This window comes from Drosophila melanogaster, chromosome 3R, assembly GCF_000001215.4.
Source record: "Drosophila melanogaster chromosome 3R".
Classification (NCBI taxonomy): domain Eukaryota; kingdom Metazoa; phylum Arthropoda; class Insecta; order Diptera; family Drosophilidae; genus Drosophila; species Drosophila melanogaster.
The window spans coordinates 4,279,394-4,305,730 of NT_033777.3; the positions used below are offsets into that span (position 1 = coordinate 4,279,394).

The window sequence follows — 26,337 nt, forward strand, 5'->3', positions numbered from 1 at the left end:
ATTAATAAACAACAGTCGAAGAACTCTACTACTAATCTACTAATGATACTTTTAATCACCTAAACGTATCAGTCTATGAAAAAAGAAGCCATATAAATTATCGCGGCTGAACTAAATGCTGCTAAAAATGTCCAGGCGAACGGGTCTCCTGGCTGTCATTACCTCTTAAAAAAGCTGGAGCAGTGAGCAAAATGTGGCCAATTTTCCTCACGTCGTCTGATGATACGGGAGGCGAATGTGCGAAATACGCCTGAAAAAAATAATCATAACTGGGCAAATAGGCGATGAAGCAATCCCACTTTCCCATTATGACGTGTATGCTCTAATTAAATAATTTATATAAATTGCCACCGTTACTCCCACGCAAAAACCCGCAGGAATTTCCTGTTCCGCCGCACTCGAGCTTATCCTGCAGGAGCAGGCCCTGGTCGGAATCCCGGCGTATCGACAACCAATTCGGGCATTAGCTGCTATCAATACGCTTCTTCCGGCGGGTGTGTTAAAAAGCAAGGCCCACAAAGGATGTGGTGCTCACATGTTCAGAAATTAGCGGAGGATAATCTGTCACCGGTTCCGCTTCCGAGCAATCCCTGCCCGTACATGGTGCACTTTATTTATCGCAACGCCAGACTACGAGGCTTATGTAAGCGTGCCAGTCAATACTGATGAGGAATGGGAAAGGGGACTCCTTGTCTAGCAGGGCGTGCAAGAACGCCGTCTCCGGCAGAAGGGAAAGTCGTTATTAACCAACAATTCGGCTAAAAGCTTTCGGCCAGCAAGCTTTCGTTTTGTTTGGGGCCAACTGTCAAAACTGACAGCAGTGCTCTCTGCGTTGGGGACTCTCTTCGCGTTTCGGCGGCTGTTGTTACCACAAGAGCTGCTGGCTACCAGTATAACGTTTTCGGCAGTTAATGTAGTTTCGGTCACCAGCAGCAGCACCACCGCCCCAGAGCGAACTTTTCGGTTTGTATACGGGTCCGTGACGAGTGGCAATCAGTGCGATATTGCAGAGTGTAGCGTGCATTGGTGTGGGGAAAGTACCCAAGCCCTGTGGTTCTCCGTGACCGACTGTTTAGGTAGACCCCACGGTCCGCGGTCCGCCCTCCTTCCGCGCAAGTCCCCCACGCCAGCGGTCTAATGGCCAGTGGACTATGTCCCCAGCCTTTAATGCCCTAGTGGCCAGGTCGTGACTATCATACTAAACAATGAGCTTCGCTTTGTCGAGCCATAAGTAATAAGCAATTTGTGGAGGAAAAATTATCTCACGCTGTGCAGCAAGGACTTGCTGGAGTGAACTTCAGTTGTATACGGGCGAGGAAGGCAGCTAACCTCCCATTCAGTGCCAATCCACCAAGCTGTCTGCCAAAACGCTATGAAATTATAATTGATTGAGCGGAAAACAATGACGCCATCTTAGTCGGCCATATTGGTATGAACACTGTCGGATCTGTGTCGCACTAATTAGAAGTCTGGAGTATTCTCCTGCGCCCTTGGCAACCTTGATAGGAGCTCTTGTCACGACATAGACTTTGACCCGACCACTGTCCGATGGCGGACAGATGAGCGGATGTGGCCAGATCTTTGCAATTTCCTCCTTTAAAGCTATGTGCTTCCGGTCCCGTCTTCCTGCTGCCTGGTCAGCACAGTCCGCCCAGCATGTACACACGAATGTGTGCAAACAAACGAGAGTGGCACTGACAAGCCAACAAAGGCCGTTCCAGTGGGTTGAGGGCGCAGCCGAGGGATGCGGTGCAGTTCGGCTGGTTCTCGCTCCGAGTGGTGATAATGGCTCGTAGTCACAGCGAGCGTCTTATCAGTACGGCATAGCCTGATGCTAAATGTTACAGGAACACTAACACGACCGCCACGAATCGATATCGCGTATACGCTATTCGGCGCAGGCGCCATCTCCCAAATGTAGGCAGCGCTTTTGCTGCTGATTTCAAAGTCAAAAAGTCAAGAAATTGAGACCGAGAAAGAGAGCGAAGGAGGAAGAGAGTGAGAGCGAAAGACATTGAGAGGGATAGAGATAGAGGGGAATCGAATTATGTAACAGACAAAAAATAGCAGTCAGATAAATATATTAGAGAGACAGAGAGATAGAGAAAGGGGGCAGGGTAGGGTTCTTTCAGTCCTGGCGGTCCTGCAATCTTGCCGTCAAACGAGTCCCACCCCCACCATTGTTGCCCTTATCTATGTGAGTGCCTGTGGTGCTCGTTTTCTCTCGGCAAGCCGAGCGGGAAAGCACTCAAACCCGAGCCCGAGAATTTTCGGACGGCGCTAAAGCTCGGTCCCTCGAAGCCCGCTATTCACTGGATTTCGGGGCCGCAGCGGCGCGGTCGGCTCCGACGCCACTGCCTCCGCCAACGCTTTGTAAGGCGCTCGCATGCGGAACAGCGGCAACGAGCCACGTTTACCGAGTTTTTCGTGTAGGGTACTCTGGCAGTGGCGTGCAGAAGAGTGCGAACATAGCATGAAGTAAGAAGCGCCGAGAAAACATAGCGACGGTCTAGTGAAAAGTGGCAAGCAAAGCAAAAGTATTAAGCACACACACACTGCCAGTGCGCACGGACACACACAGCACACTCCCGCACCAACACACTAGAGCAAGTGCGTGTACATAGAGGGTTTGTGTGGGGCACATATGTGCCCGCACGATGTCGATACTGGCTCACATTGGTAGTATTTAAAAAGCGACGAACGGCCCGAGCTCGAAAGCACGACTGAAAACCTAAATTGATTAAGCGAATTTGTTCTATCAAGCTAATTCAATTGCTCGGCCAGTTGACTGAGTGATCCACTGCAAGCGCAGCCTTATGTAATCGGAATCAGTGAAAAAAGCGAAACACGGCGGCCGCCAAAGGAATACGACTCCAGGACCCGAGTCAAATCGAATTTGTTTGCTGCGCGTATTACGTAAAGTAAAAATCTTGTTTGCTTGTGGCACCCGCCTCCTCGAACCCCTCCCCACTCAAAAAGGCACTTACGTGCACGCTCCCATAAAAGAAACCCTAATAAAGAAATATCGATAAAAGCAACGAAGCAAGTGGCACGCCAGCACAATAACGACGACGACAAGCGAAACATCGGTAACAATGCGACCCCTGGGGGTGTTGGTGTGTGTGTCTGCTATTTTTAAATTAGCGCCAGTCCTCTAGGTTCGGCTCGACCCCGCCGAACCCTGAAACCCGTAACCCGGGAGCCATATAACCCTGGAAGCCCAGAACTCTGCACTGTGAACAACTAAACGACGCCTTCTGTGTCTCTGTTTGTCTTTCAGGAAGCCTATCTGCCTAATGCACGCTCTTCACAGTGGATTTCCTTAGAACAAACACATTTCGCGCAGACTAGTCGGAACTTTGCTCCTCATCAACCAAGTCCACGCACTCACAGGAATCTTCAAGCAAAATCTGAAAGGAATACTTGCTGAACTAAGGCCAGGTATGTGGGTGGTCCATCAACCTAAAAAGTGTCGAAAGTATGCCCCAAGTATGCTCCAAACTTGCTCGCACTTTATTTCAAATATTTGTGCAAAGTGTTCGTCCGCATCCTGCACATTTTACGCGTAGATTGCTCGAAGGCAGCAAAAAGTTCCAAGCTCATTACGCAATCGTTCGAGTCCTCAAAATAATGCGAAGACTATCCAAAGACGAAACGATCGCAGTGCTCCATAGCTGCTTCGCCTGAGGCGTATACATGATATACTTGAGGTATACTTACCCTTTTATGGCCAAGGCCAAATGCTTAGGAGCGTGGGTGCAGCGTTGGGTCGGAGTCACACACAGCTTATTTGCGTATTTATTGGCTTTGGTTTTCTGACTGGATCCCGTATTAGAAAACTTTAAATGTAACTGGATAGCCAACTGAGAAGAACTTTGGGTCAACTTGAAATGTTTAGTGGCCCAAAGATAAGAAGGTGTTCCTGTTGCGACCACACCTTGGCCACCCGACCATAAAATTCTAAGCACGAATGTCATAAATTTCGCTTCTATTTAGCTATATTAAGTCAGATAGATGTGTTAGTTCGTCTCGTTTGCACCAAAATTCCGTGAGCCCGTGAACTTGTTTTCCCGATTCATTTTGCCCGACCATCTATTGCGCTGCTAGATGCGGGATGGTGGGACCGAAATGAATTTTTTACTGCACTTGCCCTGGTCAATAAAATATTTAGCTGTTTGCTAACTAACTGCCTGTCATAGTCTTCTCGCTATCATTAGCCGAGGATAAAAAGAAGAAGGGGAATGAAGGCGATATTCAGACTTCAACTGACACTCTTCATTTGTCCATTCCGTCCATTTCGCCTCGCCACCTTTCAGCCCTGGCCAAGTGGTTTGCTTGCGCAGTTAGAGAGAAACAAGCTGCCGCCTCCAGCTTAAGTTCGTTAACCCAATTTGCGCAATTATTAATATATGGGTACAAAGAGACGATGCAGACGCAGCCAGCAGCAATAAGATACCCTAGCTGCGTCCCAGCCTGGGGCGTTAATAAAATTAAAAATTTCGGCTGGAAGACACGTAGACCGCATTTATTACGGGATTATTGTGCTGTAGGACTAGGGGTTCGAGTTATTAGATTTGCGAATTAAGTTCAGTACCAGCCAGGGCTGCTTGGCCTGCTTGCCCCTCTAGCAATAAATGGCACTGAGATTCTGGCCAAGTCATAAACTGAATGAGATCGGTTTCTAGTGAAACAGTGCTTCAGCAGAGTACTCGACTTAAGGCATTTAACATAAGCGGCTTAAAGTATCAGGCGGACCCAGGTGACAGGGCACTTCTTTGTCCTGCAGCACACAAAATTAATTTGCTCTTTTCGTTTTGCTTTGTCGCTTTTAGCTTACCGAGCACCCAGGACCCAGCAACCGGGACTCAGGAGCCAGCGCGGACACAAGTGCATCTCTTCGAGCGGAAGCAGAGGACCACAACCAGGCGCAGCCACGCCCCTAGAGCGACAGCCCAAAGATGGCGGCCTTCATAGCTAAGCAGATGGTTGGAAACCAATTAAGTGCCGTTAAAGGTAAGTCGCACCGGAAACAGCCACCCCAGCATTTTATTTTTGGCACTCAATCAATACACTTTGATATGGACGTGCGGACGGGCGGTATACATAATTCACTTTCAAGCTGCTGCGCAGCGACAAAAATTACCACACATGACAGCCACCGCTTTTAGATACACAGCAAGGTCCTATCCAGTCAGCATCCGCATCCGCATCCGCATCCCCGTCCGCATCCCCGTCCGCATCACCGTCCGCATCTTCAACCCCGGCCAGGCGTTAGGCAAAGTCATTGGGTTCCCATTGAGGCTGCTGTTTAATCAGCGACTGTGCAATCGCTCGGAAAATAATAGAATGCTTTCAGAAAGAGAAAAGAGCGAATGCTAGGGTGAGAATAGTTAAGTTGAATGCTTATCAACCGACAGCATGCAACCCACTCTGAGCTGGGCCATTTACATAGAGCAGCCCTCTGCCCTGAGCACCAATTCCCCCTCCCTGGGACATATGTAAACTACCTCTACATCCCAGGCAAAAGACTCGTACAGTTTGCAAGTGCGCTGCAGTGCCTAACCCAATACCCCATACCCAAACTCCATCATCTGCAGCTGAGCCGGCCTGAGGAGAGCACATTACCGGGTGTCTTATCGAACGCAGAAATTCTGCACGAATGCCCAGGAAAGTGTTTCCGACATATTGGTACAGTTAATTGTGTAGATTGATACTGAATTTGTCACGCTCCCGTGCCCAGACTCCAGCGTCAGCCGGGGAAGAGTTCAGGGCCGGCGACTCAATCATCCCGCCGTCCTGTTCACCAGGCAGCCAGATGGGGTTTAGCTAAAGATTGCGGTTGGTGCGGTCGGCCATTAGGCTGTCAAGGCTATCGAGGCTGTCAGGGAACACGAAAACGCTATTAGCATGGGCATAAAATGCGAAGAACCGAATCAGATCTTTATACGTGGACTAGCTACCAGGATACCAGACTCTAGGTACTCTCTCTCGTTCCGCAACTCGCTCTCATGGCTATTACTTTGGTTCTCAATGATGCAGCACGGCGGCTACTTAATTTTTAGAAGGCGATATAAAATATCCCCATAAAAGTCATAGACGAAATGGCTGCGAAATTGTTTAGCCATTTCATGCTTAGTTCCTCAGGCCAGAGCTTCAATATGAATTGTGGAGCGAAAGAGCCAAAAATTTGCACGAAAAACATATTTTTCCGGATCGAGATTTCGAGTTGTGCGCGGTGGGCGGCCAAATGGAGTTGTCGGATAGCAGAAAGCCTGGCAGCTAATGTGTTTTCATTGTCAACTATCTACACTCGCAGTCGGACAATTTATTTGAGCTCGCGTAAGCCGTTATAACCATTGCCTGTCTTACGTAAGGATAATTTATGAATTGGTTATAGCTTCACTGACCTGACTTCGCAGAGCAGAGCGAAGTGACAAAGAAACGACAGTCACGGGGTTTTAAGAGTATTCTAATGCAACGGCTTTACAGCATATTCCGATGAAAACTTAAAGCTCATAATAAAAAACGTGTCAAATCAAATCGCTTGATCTGATCTAAATTATTTCTAGTACACTATTTAATTACATTAACATCTACGTTATCTTTTATTTACAGGTAAGCGTTCAAATTGAAAAACTTATATACAAAGTGCGTAAGTTATGGCAATTCCGCCCCTCAATTTATCTGTAATACATTGTTTAACAAAGGCATAAATATGAAAACGTTGCTGCATACTTTGGCAGTAGTTTAATAATTACCAGTGCAAAGCATTGCGTATATGGCACTACACATTTATTTTAAAGTTCACCGCTTCTGTTAGAGTTTTGAATTGTGACCAGGTTGTTTTGATTGGCAAGAGCATGACTATGCAACTCAAATGTATGGCTAGACTACTCAAGACGTGTTCAAAATTTCAATTTAAAAAGGTTTTTTGCATAAAATTAACAATAATAATTGTACCTAAGCTTAGTTTTGCACTACATAGATAGTTTACTATACCAAAGCCCCTTTTTATTCCAAATTCGCAATAGGGCACAAAAACATAGATAATCAATAAATTTCAGATGAATTTTTAATTACACAGTTAGCTGTACAAATATTTATCAGGGCTGTGAACCGTTTTTTAGCTTAAAGAACATTTAACAAAACAAACCGCTCTATTTACCGGAGCGCTTTTAAATCGGGCTCGGTTCAAATAAATCAAGAGAGAACCATACAGTCGATTTTGTCGATTCTGGCAAAAATATATAAATAAAAAGAGGAAAATTGTTGACATCAGTTTGTGACATATGGCATATTGAATATAGAAATTTGAAAAAAGTGAAAAAAAACTCGACTAGATCAAAAGTAAAAAAATATAAAAAATATTGAAATATTGAAAATATTGAAATATTGAAACTTCTATACTTTTCAACATTTCATTACAACTTTTACCTAACGATGAACGGAAATAAATAAAAAGTTATGTTTCTGCAACTGTTTAAAATATCCACCTAAGGCACAATGATATAGGTTTACTGCCCTGATAATAAAATAATACAAATTGTCAAAGTAAAACAGCTTAACCCCCACACAAGAAGATCCAAATGTAATAATATAATAACTTAATTATTTGTTTTTTCCCAAGCCCCAAGCCAAAAAATCCTAAATATTAATATAATATTTGAGCCATTCCCAATTTTAAACTTTAGAATTTTTTCCAACAAAATAAAGTGCAGAGACAAGTCCATAACGCCAGCTTTGCTTACTATTTCAACTTACCTCGACATTTTCCTGTCCCCGATATAATAAAGTAATGGTAATTTATAAGTACATATCATACGAAAAATCCTGCCGAAGAAGTCCCTCCCAGATACACACCCAAACAAAAAATAATAGAATATATTTGCTCATTCCTACAATGCCTTCACAGCCGAACTTTACCTCATTGTAAAACACTCGAACACAATAGCTTGACAAACACACCATGCCAGGCACCCAGAACGACTCCCAAGTGCACAGTAATCAGCGGAATAGCTCCGCTTTCCACCACGCCCGACCCCTTCCGACCCCCCCCCCCCACCACACACCTTCTGCCCAACTTCATCACTGTTCCCGTACTGACCACCCAATCCACCCAATCCACCCAATCCCCACAATCCAACGCCCCTAAACAGCGAGAATTCTTTAGCAATAATAAGTACACCGAACAACAAGAACCACACAATGAACACACCTGCCATTGCACCTGTATAAAGCATACAGAGAACACAATTCAATTTCTTCTATAACAATATCTTCCTGACTACCAACCCTCGTCTTTCTTTTCGCTCCCTGCTTAGTAATTGCGTATTAAACCGAATGCCACGACCAAGAAAGACCCGATCCCTGAGACTTATGACCCTAACTCCTCTTCGCCGCTATGGAGACGGGAACCCAAACGAACAGTCGAGATCCACCTTTTTGGCAGTTGGAGCGCCCTCTGCCAAATTTGAAACCTTAATCCCGCCATGCTGCCTCTCACGAATCTTACTACTCCCACCAACTTTTTATACACATTCCACATCTTCTTTCATTTTCCATACTACTACCTAACCACCACATGCAAGTTCGAACTTTAGTCCATAAGGCGTAAGCGACAACAGATAGTCTAATACTAATACTAATTTCTTCTACTTCCCCGACCACACGCTCGACAGATGCTGCAGGCGGTAATTTCTCTACTTACCTTTTGTTTTATTAACTATATCCATGAATATATCTTGTATGCCTTGATGCCATCACAGCATCCACCATATAAATATTTATATTGCAGCTGCATTTCCACTAGAATCAGTAATCAGTAATCAATGACATCAAACAATCAGTATCAGTATCAATAACAATAATTGAAACTCGATCTGTTTACATGGGCTGATCCCCAGTAGTTCAGCAATGTTATTCGATTCAGTACTTTATAGTTAGCAAAGCAACCTCAGATACTTTTTTCAAACGCATGTCTTGGGGAGAGATCACCAAAAGTTGTATTCAAAACGCTTTTCTATCGGTTTATTTTTTATCAACTGTGGGGATACTTTTAATCGAGAGACGTACAACTTTCCTGAATTACGCGAAAGCGACTCGGCTACTTGCAACTTGATTTGACAGTAAATTGAAACTGTGAATTATTAGTTTGATTCAAAATTTGGCAACACACTTACCGACAGATATAACAATTACCGCACACCTTGATTTTCTTCGGTTAATCACGCTATTTGAAACGTCAATTCAAGAGCTATGTCTGGAATTGACTATACTTAGCAGTGCATTGTGTTTGCTTCTCTGATTTTATTTAGTTTAGTTTGATATTATATCGAATATACTCTTGGAGCCGTTACACTTGAACTCTTGCTTTCTGCAATAATTGTTTTGTTATAACTTTTTAATCTACTTCTTCTACTACTACTATACTACAATCGAACTACTTCTCCTACTGCTATGTACTACTTTAACCAATATGGAACCCTACTAACTACAAAACTACTTACATCTTCTACTATTCTACTATTACTACTCTAATTACAACTCAACTACAACCTAAATACTTCGAATTTACAATGAGGTAAAGTATAAGAATACATTTTCTACTAAAATAGCATTACAATTTGTTATTTAGGACAACAGAGGCAGAAAAAGACATACATACAACACACCAAACAAAATATACCTCACGTTGTACATAAATACATACATATGCGTAATCGTTTGATTACGTCTCGTCGCTCGCTTATCTATTCCAAAGCAGGCATTTTGACACAAAGAAGCCATTTGATATGATTATTACATAATATTCCCCAGGAACTGGAACTGGAAGCACCTGGTTAATCTCGTCCTTTCACCACCAATCTTGGATACCCGTGTATCGATTCGATGATGGTGTCGTGCAGCATTTGCTTTATTCGACATCAACCAATGTTCCAAGAGCCCCGCGCCCATGAATATGTATATTAAAAATTCCTTAAATATCCTGGCCTGAGTACGGACAAAAATATTTGCATGCGGCTGACCAGCCTTCAGCCCGCACGATGCGCAGCTCTGCATTTTTGTCAAATTTTGCTGTTTGCGGCATCCGCATGTCGCATTCCGAACGAGCCTGGCAAGGGTCCCCGAGTGGATGTGGAAGACAAATGTTTCCACGAATGCGGATGAGGCTCACAACTAATTGCTCGCATTAAGACTAGAAGCGTGTAGTCGTGTGCAGGCGTCGAAATGGCTGCGCCGTGGCAAAGAGCCTTAAGCGCCTTCAGCCTGTTGCCAAGATGGTCGGAGCAGCGAAAGGCGCAGTGGCGGCGTAATTTCAACACTTGCACACGCCCCTGTCCTTTCGCTTAGGCTCTCCATCCAGCGTGTGCCCAGTCATAAGTAAATATCGGGTCCTTTATGGCTGTTAAATTATAATTTAGCCGAATGTGGTAGTTGCTATCAGCGACTATGAAAATGAAAACATTAGCAAGAGGGCGTGTGACAGTGTCGCCATGAGCTGGGATTTTGTATCAGCCCCGCAGCTTCCTGTTCCTGTCTTTGACCCAGAAGCTTGCAGGCGGTAGCAGTGGCGGCTTTCGGGCTGCAACTCAGCTCGGCGGGCTTGAACCGGATTAAACGAGAAAATAATTTGCTGTCCGTGCCATTTGAGCAGACGTGACAAAGGGAAGAAGGGTGAGCCAGGCAGTCTCCCACTTACAGTATGCACACCCCACCCACCGTCATCCGGGAGTGAGTGTGTGGATGGGTGGCCTGGGCCACAAAGAAAATGGAACTCTAATGTAGTTTTTCTCCGCGAGCGTGTATTAAGTCGAATAAGTGTCACTCGGACCAGCATCCGCCTCACATCTCCCGGAGCATCATCGCATACGCCTCGATTGGGGCTTAGCCCTCTACTTATGGTGCTGCGGATAAGGCTATTACGCTGGCTTCACGCGTTCTCTTTTGGAGCGCAGCGTTCCATTTGCTCCCCAATTTCGCCACGTCCTCGTCATCGGGTTTCGCTGACGTGTTGGTATTCAAAACAGCAGTCAAAGCAATAAAACGCACTTTGGGGTTTATCCCTGTGATTCGGCTCGTATATCAGACTTATCACTTCTGCTCAACACTCTGCGACTCACGGACGAGCCATTTTCCTCCAGTTTTTCTAGCCTACTCCTAGCTCCGGTCCAATATTTACTTCCTCTTGGCGGATAGTTATTAAGTACCCTCATTTCGCCCTTGACACGCAGCAAAAAGCGAAGCTTTTAATGGCAAAAAAAAATGAATGCGTTCTGGAGAGGGGGCGGTTGGTTGGAGGCAAGAAAAGAAACCCCAAGAGCCAACAAACAATTTTTATATACTAGCCGAGCGATCTTTTAGGCTGTCAGGAGCATTTCTCATGCAAATTGAAAGCTTCCGCCGCCTTAAAGGGTCATCAATGGCCCTCGCTAACGGGTTGTCCATTTCCATTAGTGGGGAGCAGCAATAGAAAGTGGAGAAAAATGGAGGGCCAAGAATGCCAAGCCACTGCGTCTAGCTCCGGGGGTGTTAATTATGTTGGCATGATAACTGCATTACAATAGGCTTGATTAGTTTTTAATTGAATTGTGCACTTATTCAGGGGCCATCTAGAATGTGCAACTGGAGTCGAGCTTAAAGGGTTTTTGCCATCGGCTGTCAGGACCACGTTGTGTCCATAACAGGCATATTCCCCGTCGTATTTGCAGATGGGCAGAACTAGAGTGATTGGCTCGCACTAAGCAAGACAAGCTAAATACAGAACCCCATAGAGCGAACTAATCCTGCCTTCTGCTTCTGCTCGGCCATTTGACACCATTTTCAAATCAATTTTATTTTTAAATGCGTTGACTAATTTATGAAAACAATAAATGCGTCTGCAAATCAAGTCACAGTCACCACAAAAAGTTTATTCACAAAGCTATTCAGTAAATTGATGACTATAAATTCAATTTAATGTGCGATGCCTTTTGCACCCACCAAGACAGAGATAGACGCGCAGAGAGCAAAGCCGATTGTGGTCATTCGTCATCCCCCGACGACATTACCCATACGCCCTATGGGCCCGAGATGTGCTCAGGAGCAGTGAGCGTCGAAAGCCGGATTCTGCGCCCTCAGAGATAATGCGTCTCTGTCGCCCCACAGGGTTCGTTATCAGAACAGGCAGAGAAAATGCCAGGCTGCTCTTACTAGCAAATCAGCCAGCACCAGCGTACCGCCAGAATCCGAGCCGGACTCAATCCGCTGGAACCTGCGCAGGCGCTGGGTTGCCTCGACTGCGACGCGGCAGAGGCAACCCGTGCCACGCCATGACATAAAAGGCCGGAGCAGGACTAGCAGAACTCCCACTCCGGGTTCGCACTCCTGTAGCTAAAGTTCGCTGTTTTGTGCGCCTGTCCGCCTGTCAAGACCTCTTTCTGCACTCAGTTCGCGGAAACTGGTGGTCGCGTTTGCACTGCACTTCGGGCAACTGCTTCGAATCGATTAAGATGACCACGTCGGCACTGCGACCGAGCCAGTGGGTCGGAGATGGTGCAGCTCCTGACTGACAGCGAGTCCAGTAGTGCCAGAGTCGGCTTAGGCAACGGTTGCATCCACTTGGGACGGAAACGAAGATAGAAGGCCCCACGACGGACAGATAGCATCGGTCCAGAGCGCCCTGAAATCATGAATTTCATTGGTATGAAGCATAAACCGAGTCTAAGTCCAGTCTGCCTTCCAACACTGCCTTTCGGTTCGATTTCCGGCGGCGGACACACTGAATTCGTCTTCTTCCCCTTCTACAACACACTGCCACCACTCAACCAACCTACTAAACTACTACTCAACTCGCCACAACACACTAACGCTGTCACTCTTACCGAACTTCTGTTCCATGTAAGTCTTTCCAAGCGAACAACATTTATTTTTCACGTAACGTAACGTTTCCGTAAGCATATGGTGATCCATGAAACTGTGCAAATTGTGACGGGAAAAATCAATCAATTGGGGGTTGGTCGCTGCCTTAGAAGCCCTCCAGTTGTTGTAGGCACGTCCTATTGATTTTTAACACCACCGGTGGCAACAGCAGCTAAAAGTTCAAGGTCCGACCCTAAAGAGGATTGCAGCGCTGGTCCTGCGGGTAGAGGACATCTCCAGGACGGCACCTAAAGGCCTCCAGGAACTCCGGCGAGTTGCGCAGTGTGGCGTGAGTCACCTGCCGCTTACGGTCCTGCTGCAGGGCGCCCAGCTCGGAGCGGCAGTCGACGAGCAGGCTGGTAACGAAAAAGAGCCTCTGTAGGGACATCTTCGAGCTACCGGCGGCCAGAACCGCGTCGACTCTCTCCACTAGCCCCGCCTGGGTGGCAAGCCACTGACCGTAAGCACTAAGCGCTTGCCTTTGGGCGAGCAGGCTCAGAAGCAGATCGATGGCGTTCGTCTGCTTACCTACGCACTGTTGGAAGATGGCAAAGCGCCTCTCGGAGTCCGAGCTCCGCCAGGCTCCTTGCGTACGAGAGCTGCTACCTGCGGCTACAAGGCTTCGCGAAAAGAACTCCCCCAGTAGGAGGTAGTTGAGCGGCGTGCTCAGATTGTGCTGCCCTAGGAACGCATTTACTGGAGCGAACATTTGGGCGTAGCGACGCACCTGCTGGGCGGAATGGGAGGCCAAACGTCGCGTGCGCTGAAACTTGCGCAGCTTCTCCAGGTTGCGGTAGAGGCTCCGCCGACCCAACAAAATCGAGTGGTATGCCGCGTCCAATCGCTCATCTCCATTCAGCGTAGTGTGCATTATGTTACCCAAAAACTGTCTCGAGCTCTGCCTAGAGATCTCATCGATCCACACACTGCCGCCTAGCTGGTCTGTGTAGGCCTTTCCCAGCTCCGAGTACATTTGGGCCAGTTCGACTCGATTTGCCGTAACACGTTGCACTACGTGGGCGTAAAGGTCCCCGGCGTAGGTTTCCGATAATTGGTGGCAGTCTGCATCTACGATGTCTAATAAAGGGATGAACAAATTAAATATTGAGTTTTTTATGACTTTCAACCTCAATAGTTCAGTCCTATTTTAAAGCTAAGCTAAATAGCTTTAATAGGAAAAGTTTGAACACATTTGAAATGTGCATTTTGTGGTGTCAAAGAACGCATTAAAAGATGCTCTCAAATATTCGTTACGAAAATATTTCAACGGAATGAGTTGAAAAAAAATTAAGTTCTATAGGATGCTTATCAGGAATCTCTGAATTATCGATTGAATAAACATGACCTTTCTTTGTTAACATATTTTAGAAAACTTTTGGGTTAGCAAACAACAGTGGAAAATGACTGTATATTTGAATACGAATAGAATAGTAGTCATTTTGAAAATTCTGGAAAAACTCACCCATCAAGTAGTCCGTCCATATCCAATTAAGAAGTCGAACCATGCTTGTGTTTTGGAGCAGCGCGAAGTACTCAACCAGTCTGGGCAGTTGTTTGACTACAATGGTGTCGCTGGCCTGTGGCGTTTTGCCGCCTAGCAACTTGCGGAAGTAGCCATCCCAGTCCAGTCTGATCAGCGAGGCGTTTCCGAAGACGATGCGCTTAAAGTTTCCATAGGAAAACTGCACTTGATCCTCGACGTGATCCGCCTTTACAATGTCCCGTCTACTGCGCTCCAAGCTGAGCACTTCGAGGGCGGTCACGTGGGCGCGGCTCTGTTCTATCCCGAAGCTTTGCAGGACTTCGCCCACCCGCTGCTCGAATTTTCTTAGAGTGTTTCGGCGCGTGCCGTCGGGTTGCAGTACCACAAGTCGCTTGTTGGACTGCATGGTGACCGACGTCTCGAAGAAATAGGGCGCGCCCACTTCGTGGAAGTACCCAAGAAGTCCCAGCCATCTTTGGGTTTGGTTAGTCCGCTGACTGGCATTGACTTTGTTCGGTTCCAAGCTAGGCCAGCCCCCACTCTGCCTATACAATTGAGATCCCTTGAGCGCCTCTACGCCACGCCCGCTCTCGCAAGACTTGAAGAAGTTTATCAGTTGGAGTTCCATGTCCATCAGCTGCGCCACGTCCGTTTCCTTAAGCAAGCTTTGGAATCGCTGCCTGCCAGTCTCGCTGAGGTTGGCGCTGTGCGAGCAGACATAACCGTAGAAGTCCTGGCAGGGCTGCTTGCTGGTGTCGAGATACGGCTCTAGGTTGTGAGAGAAGCTCAACAATTCGGTTTCCACCCTGAGCAGATCGTCCTGGCCGTAGGCGATGCCAGCTATCCACAGGACGGCCAGTGCTTTTGAAATCATTTCTCCTGGGTGCTGGTGCTGTAGTCGCTCGAATCAAAATGAGCACGACGCCATTTGCCGTTTGCGCCGGAGGTAGTGGGCCTTGTTTTCTTCTTAGAGGTCGGAACAGCAAAAGGTCGCTCTTAATACCTCGGCCCACTTCCGTGCTTCTGCTTCCAGACTGCGGCTTAGACACACTAGATCCCAACTAATCGGTTTCCCATTTGTTTTCCCTGTCAGAGACAGTGGTGCTGGAATAAAAATGTAAATCACTCGGAATGATAACACGCTAGGCGATAACGAGCCAAGCTGAAAGGCGTACGTTAATCATATGTGTCAAGATGTCGGGGTTTGGATTCAATCTAAAATTGGTCACGGCCGATTTTGAGTAAATTAAAAACAAACTTAGTCCAGTTGTCTCAATTTCTACAAAAACTTTTAAGCGCAAAGTTAAATCTCATACTAAACATCTTATACCTCGTCACTTACACAGGCGCTGTAGGAGGTGATGGAGGCGATGATGGCGACGACAAGGAAAAGGCAGAGGAGGAGGAGAGGGAGCGTCAGGAGGCCATCAAGGAGGCCGAGGACCGCCGAAAGGAAAAGCACCGGAAAATGGAGGAGGAGCGCGAGAAGATGAGGCAAGACATTCGCGATAAGGTAAGTGTCCGGGGTTTTTGGGAACTTCGCAATCACAGTGAAAAATCCATGTATGCAATCCATGCCCTGACATGGCGGAACCAGTCCTGGTGGAGCTCAAATTGACTCTAGTAGGGAGTCCTTTAATGAGCGACTCCCTAACGGAGTCAGATTGAGCTGCAAAGGAGCGACACAACAGAGGAGCACTTAAAAATGTGTTAGCTGTTAAGATACCAGACTCCTAGCCAAGCCCAGTGGTCTAATCAACCTATTGATCTATCGACTCCACATTAACCATTCAGTACAACATCAAGAAGAAGGAGGAGATCGTGGAGGCGGCCCCCCAAGAAGAGCCCAATCCCCTGATGCGGAAAAAGAAGACGCCCGAGGAACTCGCCGCCGAAGCGGAGCAGGAAGAGCTCGACGATTTTACAAGTAAGTCTTTGCTGCCACTGTCAAGTGCCGTTGAACCTGGCTCAGCTAGTGGCATCTATATACTGCAATTGCAACCCACTAATTTCTCCGCTCCGATTGCTCCTGCTCCTATTCTATAACTGTATCAGATTTTGAGTTGTCGAAATTTTTTGTTTCTTACTACTTTGCCAGCGGTTTACGCGAGTCCCGCCAGGTCCAGACAATACCTATACAAATTGACTTAAAAACTGAAACCACAACAAAAACCGTTTAATATCCGCTAAATATCCCACGGCGCTCGAAAGTAGTAATTGTGGTTTTGTTTGTGCATCTGTGTGTCTCTCGTATCTTAATGCAATCGAACAACCCAATAAAAGTCTATAAATAACTGCCCACTAACCGAACTATCTATCTCTCTATATATATGTATATTTATGTACTCTTTTCCATGTGCGTAAAACATCTAAGCTACAAACCTAACTCTAATACTAACCCTAACTGCAACCCTATCTGTCTAAGATCTAATCTTCAATCTTGATGCAACGACGAATATAAACATTGTCAATTATATTTTTATATAACAAGAGTGCACACCATTTCACATACTTCATTTTATTCAGGTTTCAAACTTATGTTTCGTAACGCTTAATCATTTGTACGTGAGAATGACCACGAGAAATCTAGGCAGCATTTGAACATACAGTGGATGAATAATTTTTATGTTTTTCTTGAACTGTAATTGCATTTGTTGTTTAATATAAATTGTGGGTAAACAGGCGGATGAATTCTGCTTAGGTTTTGTTATTCAATCAATTAGAAAAAGGTAAGTGCGATTATTGGTAAAAACGTTTGTTTTCCTTATGTGTGGTAATACTGTTGTAATACATTTGTATTCCAAAACTATTCTTCAGCCCCCAACATCACCAACAATTACAACTTTCGACTGCTCTAGCTCTTTTTTCACTGCCGCTTATTCTTTGTAAATGTATCTTTAATATATCCAGCATAAAAATAACTCTACTGGAAAAAATAAGCAATGAAAGTAGCACATAATTCAAACCGAATACAAGATTTAGATTAGACCACATTAGGGGAACAAGTACATATCAACGTTTTTCTTTTCGTATATTGTTTGAACATCATTATCACTCTCTATGCACTTTACAGTACTAATAACGCCTATTTTCTACATATTAATATAATCACTAACAGAAAACTTGTGCTTGTGTGCTAAACCGCATTTTAAAACTGAACACTCATAACTATATAAATGTAACTGAACCAAAACAAATAAAAAATATATATACGATAAATGGACGATAAACAATTACAAAACGTTTTCCCTGTTGTCTACTCTTTCTCTTCAATATGTGTGCTATATGTACTTAACATACTGCATAATACGTATGTAAAATATATATAATGCCCATATACTGCATATGTATGTGTATTTCTTCGCACCGAATTCTATAACCCTATCTTTATTTCTCTATCAATCTATTAAACATCTATATAACTAAAACTAAACTCTTATACTGTGACATACTTAATGCCAACGAACTCTACTGATCAAGACTTTTCTACGTGTAATTGCTTTTTCGTTACCATTTTAATTATTCGTATTCGAACGATACCCTTTTCCGAAGCTTAAATGCTCCTTACATAACAGTTACAGCTACAGTAGACCAATTACTTAACATGAGCATCCATGAATACATATACATACCAGTTAACATGTCAAACATTTGTAGTCTACTCTACAAAATATGCTTATTTATTGCTGTTTCCATACTCAATTTCTTTTACAGAACTGAAAAATCAAATAGAAACGCAAGTAAATGAGCTAAAAACTCAAATAGAGGGAAAATGTGTCATGCAGTGATATGTCAGTCACCATAATAACAGATAAATAAATATGATGATAAAACACGTGTAATACTGATAACATAGCCCATAAACGGAAATTAATTTAACTCAACTTAATATTGAATTTGTTAATATGAGATCAGTTCATTTACATGGGAACCATAAATGAATTAAAACTACTGCGAATCTAGAGCGTAATATAACTTTACCCGGCAGCAGCATAACGCCTTTTAAACACTAAATCTCAAAATCGACGACAGCTATAATTCGAAATGCATAATCAAAATCCGAACGAGGCGGTGAACTTTATGAATTTTAAAGTAGCTAAATCGCGTACCAAATCATTTAAATCCCAACTATAGTGAAAGCCTTTAATAATATTCAAATCACTTTGCTACGATAATAATGTAATATACTCAAACCCAATATACAATACATAATCGTTGTTTAGCTGATAACATACAACAAAAAGTAACGAAATAATGAATATATTGAATCGGCACGATGACACTCGAATGCAAATAGAAAAAAGAATAATAAAATAACATAAAACAAAAATACCAATCCTAAAAAACATTAAGCCAATGGTGCGACAGAGGAGGCTACCGAGTTTGTCGAGCCGTCGAAGTACATACATATGTTGCTGAAATCACACTGGACTTGAAATCCATCTATAAGTATAGATATACATATTATAAAATAAATCGGCGAACATGTTAGAATGGTCATTCAAATACACCCGTTGTGTATATATGTAAATTTCAAGAATTTTACTAGGAGTAATAATACTTGCAAACGAATTGACTGCAGGATACGTTAAAATGGCTGATTCTCTAAATTGTTTTTCATAACCAAGAAAAAATGGTTACAAATATATGAAAAAAGATTCAGTCAATTTGTTTTTCAACGTTTGACTCAAACATCTTTAACAGCTGTTACATTTTGTTTTTTTCTTATACAAACATCATACCTACACAACAATTGAGAATTTCGAACTCTTTGAGACAGTTAATGATCTCTCTGATTGATGCTTCTGAAATGTAAGTAAATAAGATTACTATATTCCTTTACATAAACCTAGATCTGCAAAAACAAGACTAACCAATGCCGGGCTTAAGTTTTTTTATCCATTTATTTGTACCCAGGGCGGTTAGGGTTTGGTTAAGATACGGCTATTCCATAGAAAATATTGTACAACAATATGTAACGAAAATATTTAGCAGTAGTCATTTAGACAAGGACAATAGCTTATAAGAGATACTAGGCAGTTCGAGAGCATAATGCTGTGATACATTTAGCATACATTTTTCACCGAAAAACCACTAACCTCCAAACGACCTCCAGAACCCTAATATCTGAAAATACAGAAAGAAACATGCATGCAAAACGTCACAAAGAAACATGGACACCAACGCATATGACATATGTATATAAGCCTTTCCAACGCCAGTACCAGATACGCCGATCGTCCAAAGCATCCACTTGTGAAGGACATACTGGCTTACATGCTGAATCCCACATACTCTTACATTTTCGCACAGAGAGTCTTCAATGCCAACAATAGTATATACTCTTCCTATATTTATGCCTACAACCTACACCTATTCATGTCTTCTGCGGTAGTTCACCGAGATTTTCCAAGGTACAGATCGCATTTCATATGCACGGATGTACGTATGGATGTACAGAACGAGGTACTTCTCACGCTCAGGGCTTCATGAAGCTGTCGAGGATGGACATTCCATCGTGAAGTGGACTTCGGGTTGCATGCGGCTTATGATGAGCGAGTCGTGAATGTTTTCTATCTCAAAACTATTTCATACTTATATCTCATCACCCATACGCACATGTGTGTACGGAATGTGCCACGACTTGTACAATGTCCTCCCAGACTGTGAAATCATATTGTAGACCGTTCGGACGTAAGCCACGAATAAATAAGTTTAGATGATGCAATGCATCGAAGTAATCTTGCAGTCGGAAGGGACATTTGTGCTACGGGTAAGCACACAAAGCTTAGCAGTTGAAAAATTTTGTTTGTCATGTTGAACTGAATTAAACTAAATATACAATTAATGATGAATGTTTTAACCACACTGCATTCTATATATATATATATATCTCTTTCTCTTCCTCTGTTGTCTCTCTCTCTCTCTTTCTCTTCTTTGGTTTGAAAACACTCTTTTAAATCTTTAATCTACGCCACTCCACTCTGCCTTAAAATCAATATCTGAAAACAACCAGAACAACATATGCAAAAACACGAAACAACAACAATATCAACTATTACAACAACATCAACAACAATTCTACCAATTCTTCACAACTACGTCTTGATGGTCCCACTTAGACATGTTCTCTCGGTGTTTTATAAGTTTCATCAACAACAGCCAGAACAACAGCACAAGAAAACGCCTACAGCCAGTACAAGAACAACATCAACAACAACATCAACTACAGAAGAATCCAAATATGTATTATAAGAGATGAACAATACTTTCCAAGCAAACAGTAGATGAAAACAACAAGCTGCATGAACAACAGCATCAACTAAATCAGATCATTGCAATTTGCAGGCCAGCATTCCCTATCTTATTTCTGAACATTGTGAATAAATTCGGATGTGGTTTACCAAATATGCCAAACCAAACAGGCTCATATATATACCATACATGGTCACTAATCACCAGCAATCAAATGGCTATATGGTGTTGCAAATGCTTTAAATAATGTACAGATCCAATAAAAAGCAACGAAATATGCATATACATCTGTGCAACATTCATTAGAAGTCACTTAATTAAAGAGCTAAATATGACATTCTGTACTCACAATAGAAAGCTAAACTTCCAAATCCCAAAAGAGAGTTTCAAGATATCAGTTAGAGCTTCGTGTCACAATGCTTCTTAAAATTCTCAACATCATGTTTTTCATAAGTCGGTGGGACAGCGATAAAGCAACCAGGCTTAACGCCCTTCTCTGTCAATCTAATAAAGCAATCCTCTAGTGCCCCTCGCTCCATACAGAGTTAGGAACGATCAAACTAATGAATGAATGCCTTAACGTGGCTCAAATGACTAGACCATGAATAGCGAATAGTTGATGATAAGAAAAGTTGATTCTACCCTAAGAAAGCAATTTGCCAGCCCTTGCTTTGTTTCCCTATTGTCTGTTACTGAACCTGCACCCAGAAATGTATCTTAGCTATGATCCTTTTAAACTCAAAACTAACAGTCTATAAAGAAACCGCTTTTCAAATACTTATAGAAAATGTTTACCTAGATTCTACTATATGAATTGCGTTTTGTCTCAGATATTTATATACGATTGAAGGCCACTTTAATTGTTCAATATGGTGAACGAACTAACACATAATTAAAACCAACACAACTTATTGAAGCATACTATTCAATCTTAACCAAGTTTTAACGTTATCATAAATGTTTAAAGTGTTAAATGGTTCAGCCGCTTTCGTTTTCATTTATAATTTGTTAATACTATGTTAACGTTTAAAATATAGTATTGAAAATGTAATCATATGTATATCAGAAAGTTCACGAAACCACAGATTATTAAATATTAATATCTATCTATATATATGTATATATATATACATGTATATATACATATATGTATATATGTATATATGTATATATGTATATATGTATATATGTATATATGTATATATATATATACATATACATATATACATATGTATATTTATATATATGTGTGAATATGTGTAACTTAATAGGAAAATGAATTTAATAGAGAAACAACAGACAAAAATTATAAATAATGTTGAAAAGAATACCATTCAAGTCATTATTAGATGTGAAAGACGTTCTATACCCAGCAAAACAGAAACAAAAACATAAGAAAATCGTTAATAGTTGATTAATTATATTGTTACTTTGAACATTTAACTAAAACGAACGAAAAACAAAAGATGCTATAATAAAAAAGTATATATGTTTAAATATATATGAGAAACACAACAATACATTTGGTTTTAATTCCGAGTCGGTCATTATCTCCAGGCGTAACCATCACCTTACCCAACACTCCATGCGACCGATTATACATTGTTCCGATTACACTGCGACTATCTGCCTGCCCGATATCTGATACGTATAGCGAACTTGATTTGGCATGACTGTTGGTCTATATGTTTTTCTATCTATGTGTACGTGTCTCTCTTTCCTCTGTCTATCTCTCTGTATCTGTTTCCGTATCTGTCACTATCGACCTTCTATCTATGCCTAACTCTGCTCTGCTCCTCCAAGTACCTGTCTTGCAGTTTAGAACAGTACACACCTGAATCCATGTAGTACACGGGTTCCAATGTTAGAACTTCATACATGTACATCGAAGGGCCGACATCCTGCTGTCTATTCGTGATGTACTATATTTGTAAAGCCTATAAAACTGCTGAAGACTCTGTAAAAATGTGTTTGGAATGAGCCGTGTTATCAGTCGTAAATATTCCTTCTGCCAAATCGTATAAACAAAAGTTACCCACTTATTGTGAACTATTTTGGGTTAGGCATCTGAAGAAGAGTAAGTATATATTTGAATATAAATAAAGTATATATGCCTAGGCTAGTAACTTTTTGTTGTGTAACCTTCATCATCCAGGAAAGGTATGTAATCGTAATTTTCTTGCCCATACCTCACCATACATCAATCACAGCGATCTCAAACACTTCCAAAAATACACCCAAGTCCAACATAAATGTCACAGCCACGACGACCTCAGCAATAGAGGGAAAATCCACATGGAAACATATTTCATTATTCCTCCTATGCCAGGCAGAAAACAAACGAACTCAAATCAAAAAAATCTACCCTTTCATTTTTATAAGTTTTTGTTCCTCAGTTCTTTTTATCAATTTCTTAGGCTGTTTTCTATTTTATCAACATTAAATTACCGGGGGTTTGTTTGCAAATTAACTGATTTTGACTTGTTTGTATTTTCAGCAAAGTTGAAAAAACGTCTTAGCGATGCGTTTAAGAATTGTCCTTTGAGAAACTTGTTCTGAACAAAGCTCCCAGATAAGAGAGAGACCACTATTTGGTCGGTATTGGTTTCAAATTACCCAAACAGACACCCACACCAGCACGCCCCCTTGCGCTTATATGTGAAAGAGTAAATCAAAGTACTCTTCTCCTTTGAATCCTTCAACGTGGATTATCTGACAGATCCTGATCCAGCTAAGACATGGAATGACGGCTATACTAACTTCTGTCTAAGCTAGGCTTACATCAAATGATTTCGATATGTGGATACGCTTTTGCCCAACTAGCACCATTGCCTTTTATGTAAGCCCCACATTATAAGACGATTTCAACGGTCCCCACTTTAAGAAAGTTGTCGACGGACCCAGGTGTGGAGAAATCACATTTAAGCACTAGCACGTTTGAATGAGTTGGATATTTGAGTAGTTGAACTATTTAAGTTAAGTGTAAAGCAACGCACATTGATGCAATGAGACAGTCAGTTCCTTTGTACTTAAATCGAGTTTGCTTTTTAGAGTTGGCTCAAATTCGGTTATTCCATAGGCACAACGATTAAAGATAGAAACATTACGATACTTTTACATACATATATTGACTAGAAGGAAACGTAGCAAACGAATGTGAAATCAGAGATGAATCGACAACGACAGTAGTTTAAAGCAATTAGAATAGAAAAATCGCCGCATACCGAGAGTCTTTTAACGGTGCCAAATGCACATTCTTGTAGATTTCATGTAAAATCGCGAGTAATATAGGTGACTCGAGTATTTTCGTCGTTTGGCCAATAATTCATAAGATTTTAAAAGTACCTGAAATTCCATTGACCCTAATTGAAGTCTAGTATTAGGTTAAGATCATTAGAATGACGTGTTGCTGAATGCAGATGACTTCCTCCCTAACATGAAATCTGCTCGACGACAAAGGCGTGTTCCTTTAAATTTTTTACATTTTCATTAGGCTTACCACTTGGCCTGCTTAATGTCAACTATTTTTTCCGATCCGTTCTGTCACAAATGCCGATTTTGGCATTTTTATAAAAGATGGTGGAATAGATGGAAATCGTTTCATCATGAATCATTTAAGCAAAACAATCAATCATATCTGTCTTGAACGATTTCGTGTCTTAATTTGTAATATTAAATAATTTTACAACTTGAATGATATAAAAATAAGATAATTCAAAAGAATTGACGAAAAGTAAAATAGAAAGTTGTTTTTATAATATAAGTATGTATCATTTACATACAAAATGACCGACTGAACGTATTGTTAAAAGTTTTATGAACCTTACTTGCATATATACATTGATATGATCAAGTAAATAAAAATTAAGGAAATATATATACAAGGAATTCATAAAAATATATTAAAGATTCTATACCCTAATTAATCATAAATTTGCGACTCAAAATATACAAGAATAATTTAACTTTAAAAATAATAAAAGACGCATAGCCCAAAGTTAAATTAATTACCTAGGACCATATACAGATTGAGTAATAACAATAGTTTTGACACACGCCTCATTGACATTTGATATCATATAAACCACTTTTGGACATCTATCATCTAATTAAAGCGTACCTGCTTTCGTTACAAGCCCCCAAAAAATAGCAAGACTTTTTTTAAATATCTGCATTATATCTCCTTGCCTTCGAAAGAATACGATTTAGAAATGGGAAACATTCAAAGAAATGCCGTAGAAGTCCCTGGTAAATCGAAAGCAGCTGTAATAGTTAGCAGCTTAGCCACTTATCGCAGTTAAATTAAGCATTCTTGCATTTCGATAACGTTTTGAAGATAGAGTAACTTAACAACCAATGCCAATGGTTCTGTCAAACAATTATTACTCATAGGTCAAAGTTCTACACGGACACGCACTAAACACCGCAGCGATGCAAGTGCGAGTCGAATGATTGAATGAGTAGCGAATACCAGTATTGTACCAGTTAAATTGAAATATATTGTATTGCATTGTAATATGTTGTATTGTATTTACTGTTGAATTATATTTTAATATAGAACAAGTTCATTTAGAATAAAGCGTTTAAAAATGCATTATGAAAAAATCAATACATTCCGCGTCTTATTTTAGTTTCTGGGGTGTTAGTCGATTCGCCCACGCACACTCAAGTGTAATAAAGGCCAACGTTCCTCACATTCACCATCCTCATCTCGCCATGCCATGGCATATCATTCTGCCAACATTTTGCTCAGTAGGAGGCGTACATTGGAATTTGTTAAAACTCGTTCTTAGCAATCCAAGCTGCTGTCGCTGTGCAGTTGTGTGGTCTGCATTGTTGTGACATTACATTCCTAAGTGTTTGGGAATTCAAAGACTTTTCCGACTTTTTCCTGATGACTTTCCTTCCACCCATTTAGCCATTCTCTGCTCACTTTGACTTGGCTTTGTGAGCCCTTATGTATGGATGTAATTTTTTCAATCGCCGAAAACACCCCTTATCATATAACATATAAACCACGAGTTAAGAAATCAAGGGACGATCACTCCTAACATACAAAAGTTCTGTTTTCAGCTTTTGGGTAGAAAAATATTTGTGAACTTGACTAAACGCACTCTAATATTTACTTATTAAGTAAACTAAATGCACATTCTTAATTAGCGAACTCGAGATAAAGAATATATCTCGCAAATTGTAACATCATTTTTACATCTGTTAGTGGTTTAAAAATAAGGCGTCGCTTAATGCGAATTCCTATGAACAAATTGTATACCCACCAGTCCCATTTCACGTTCACCTTTTGCTACTGAACCATTCTATTTTCTTATATCTTGGTTTTGTATCCCTTTAGTTTTAAGTCTAGTTGCAGACCAAAGAAATTTTTCATTTCTTTTTATATATATTGTGTGTGTCTTTGCACACTCTCCTGTTACGCTTCGTCACTATGTGGATTGTGATATGAGATAGAGCGCAATAAGCGGGCGGGAGATGATTGTGGATGATGGCATTTCAAACTTTGTTGGTTTGGTTCGTGTTCGATAGGGGGGGGGAGTACTTTCAATTCTATTCTTAATTACAAAAGTTTATTGGTATTTCGGTACAACTTATATTAAATCCGTTGTCTTCTTTAAATACTTTCATTGTCATTCAGGATTATTTAAGATTCGTGCAAAACCAGTAGAGTGACAGACATCATCTTATAA

The 26,337-nt window shown here is 41.9% G+C and overlaps 2 protein-coding genes, 1 long non-coding RNA gene and 1 other non-coding gene across 24 annotated transcripts, besides 1 other annotated feature; 2 read left to right on the forward strand and 2 right to left on the reverse strand.

Moving 5' to 3' along the window:
* Positions 1 to 279: 279 nt before the first annotated feature.
* Positions 280 to 664, reverse strand: lncRNA:CR45597 (long non-coding RNA:CR45597). Its single transcript, NR_125059.1, has one exon. It is a non-coding gene; the product is annotated as a long non-coding RNA:CR45597 (long non-coding RNA).
* A 163-nt stretch (positions 665 to 827) lies between these two features.
* cpx (complexin) lies at positions 828 to 25,211 on the forward strand. Of its 21 annotated transcripts, NM_001170028.1 has the most exons (8): positions 2,771 to 2,921; positions 3,281 to 3,441; positions 4,833 to 5,013; positions 8,679 to 8,690; positions 15,727 to 15,893; positions 16,175 to 16,307; positions 18,095 to 19,192; positions 20,397 to 22,148. In NM_001170028.1, exons 3-7 carry the CDS (start codon positions 4,959 to 4,961, stop codon positions 18,166 to 18,168), a joined length of 441 nt encoding a protein of 146 aa, NP_001163499.1. In that variant the 5' UTR covers positions 2,771 to 2,921; positions 3,281 to 3,441; positions 4,833 to 4,958; the 3' UTR covers positions 18,169 to 19,192; positions 20,397 to 22,148. The 21 variants fall into 21 exon arrangements, with proteins under 21 accessions (NP_730801.1, NP_001262248.1, NP_001163500.1 ...); NM_164328.4 differs by lacking the exons at positions 2,771 to 2,921; positions 8,679 to 8,690 and adding an exon at positions 828 to 963; NM_001170029.2 differs by lacking the exon at positions 2,771 to 2,921 and adding an exon at positions 992 to 1,429 and having other exon boundaries at positions 15,736 to 15,893; positions 18,095 to 22,148.
* Positions 3,884 to 3,924: a mobile genetic element.
* On the reverse strand, positions 12,881 to 15,447 carry Nepl11 (Neprilysin-like 11). The gene is made up of 2 exons (NM_141192.3): positions 14,360 to 15,447; positions 12,881 to 13,974 (listed from the first exon to the last, which is right to left on the reverse strand). Exons 1-2 carry the CDS (start codon positions 15,252 to 15,254, stop codon positions 13,091 to 13,093), a joined length of 1,779 nt encoding a protein of 592 aa, NP_649449.1. The 5' UTR covers positions 15,255 to 15,447; the 3' UTR covers positions 12,881 to 13,090.
* Positions 15,976 to 16,063, forward strand: mir-929 (mir-929 stem loop). Its single transcript, NR_048318.1, has one exon. It is a non-coding gene; the product is annotated as a mir-929 precursor RNA (primary transcript).
* Positions 25,212 to 26,337: the final 1,126 nt, after the last annotated feature.

Bases quoted from the DNA above. Each gene is read 5' to 3' on its own strand.
- cpx (NM_001275319.2), top strand. From the start codon at position 4,959: ATGGCGGCCTTCATAGCTAAGCAGATGGTTGGAAACCAATTAAGTGCC. The intron at 5,014-15,726 runs GTAAGTCGCACC...TCACTTACACAG, and splicing joins CCAATTAAGTGCCGTTAAAG to GCGCTGTAGGAGGTGATGGA. The intron at 15,894-16,174 runs GTAAGTGTCCGG...TTAACCATTCAG, and splicing joins GGCAAGACATTCGCGATAAG to TACAACATCAAGAAGAAGGA.
- Nepl11 (NM_141192.3), bottom strand. From the start codon at position 15,254: ATGATTTCAAAAGCACTGGCCGTCCTGTGGATAGCTGGCATCGCCTAC. The intron at 13,975-14,359 runs GTGAGTTTTTCC...TCCCTTTATTAG, and splicing joins ATGGACGGACTACTTGATGG to ACATCGTAGATGCAGACTGC.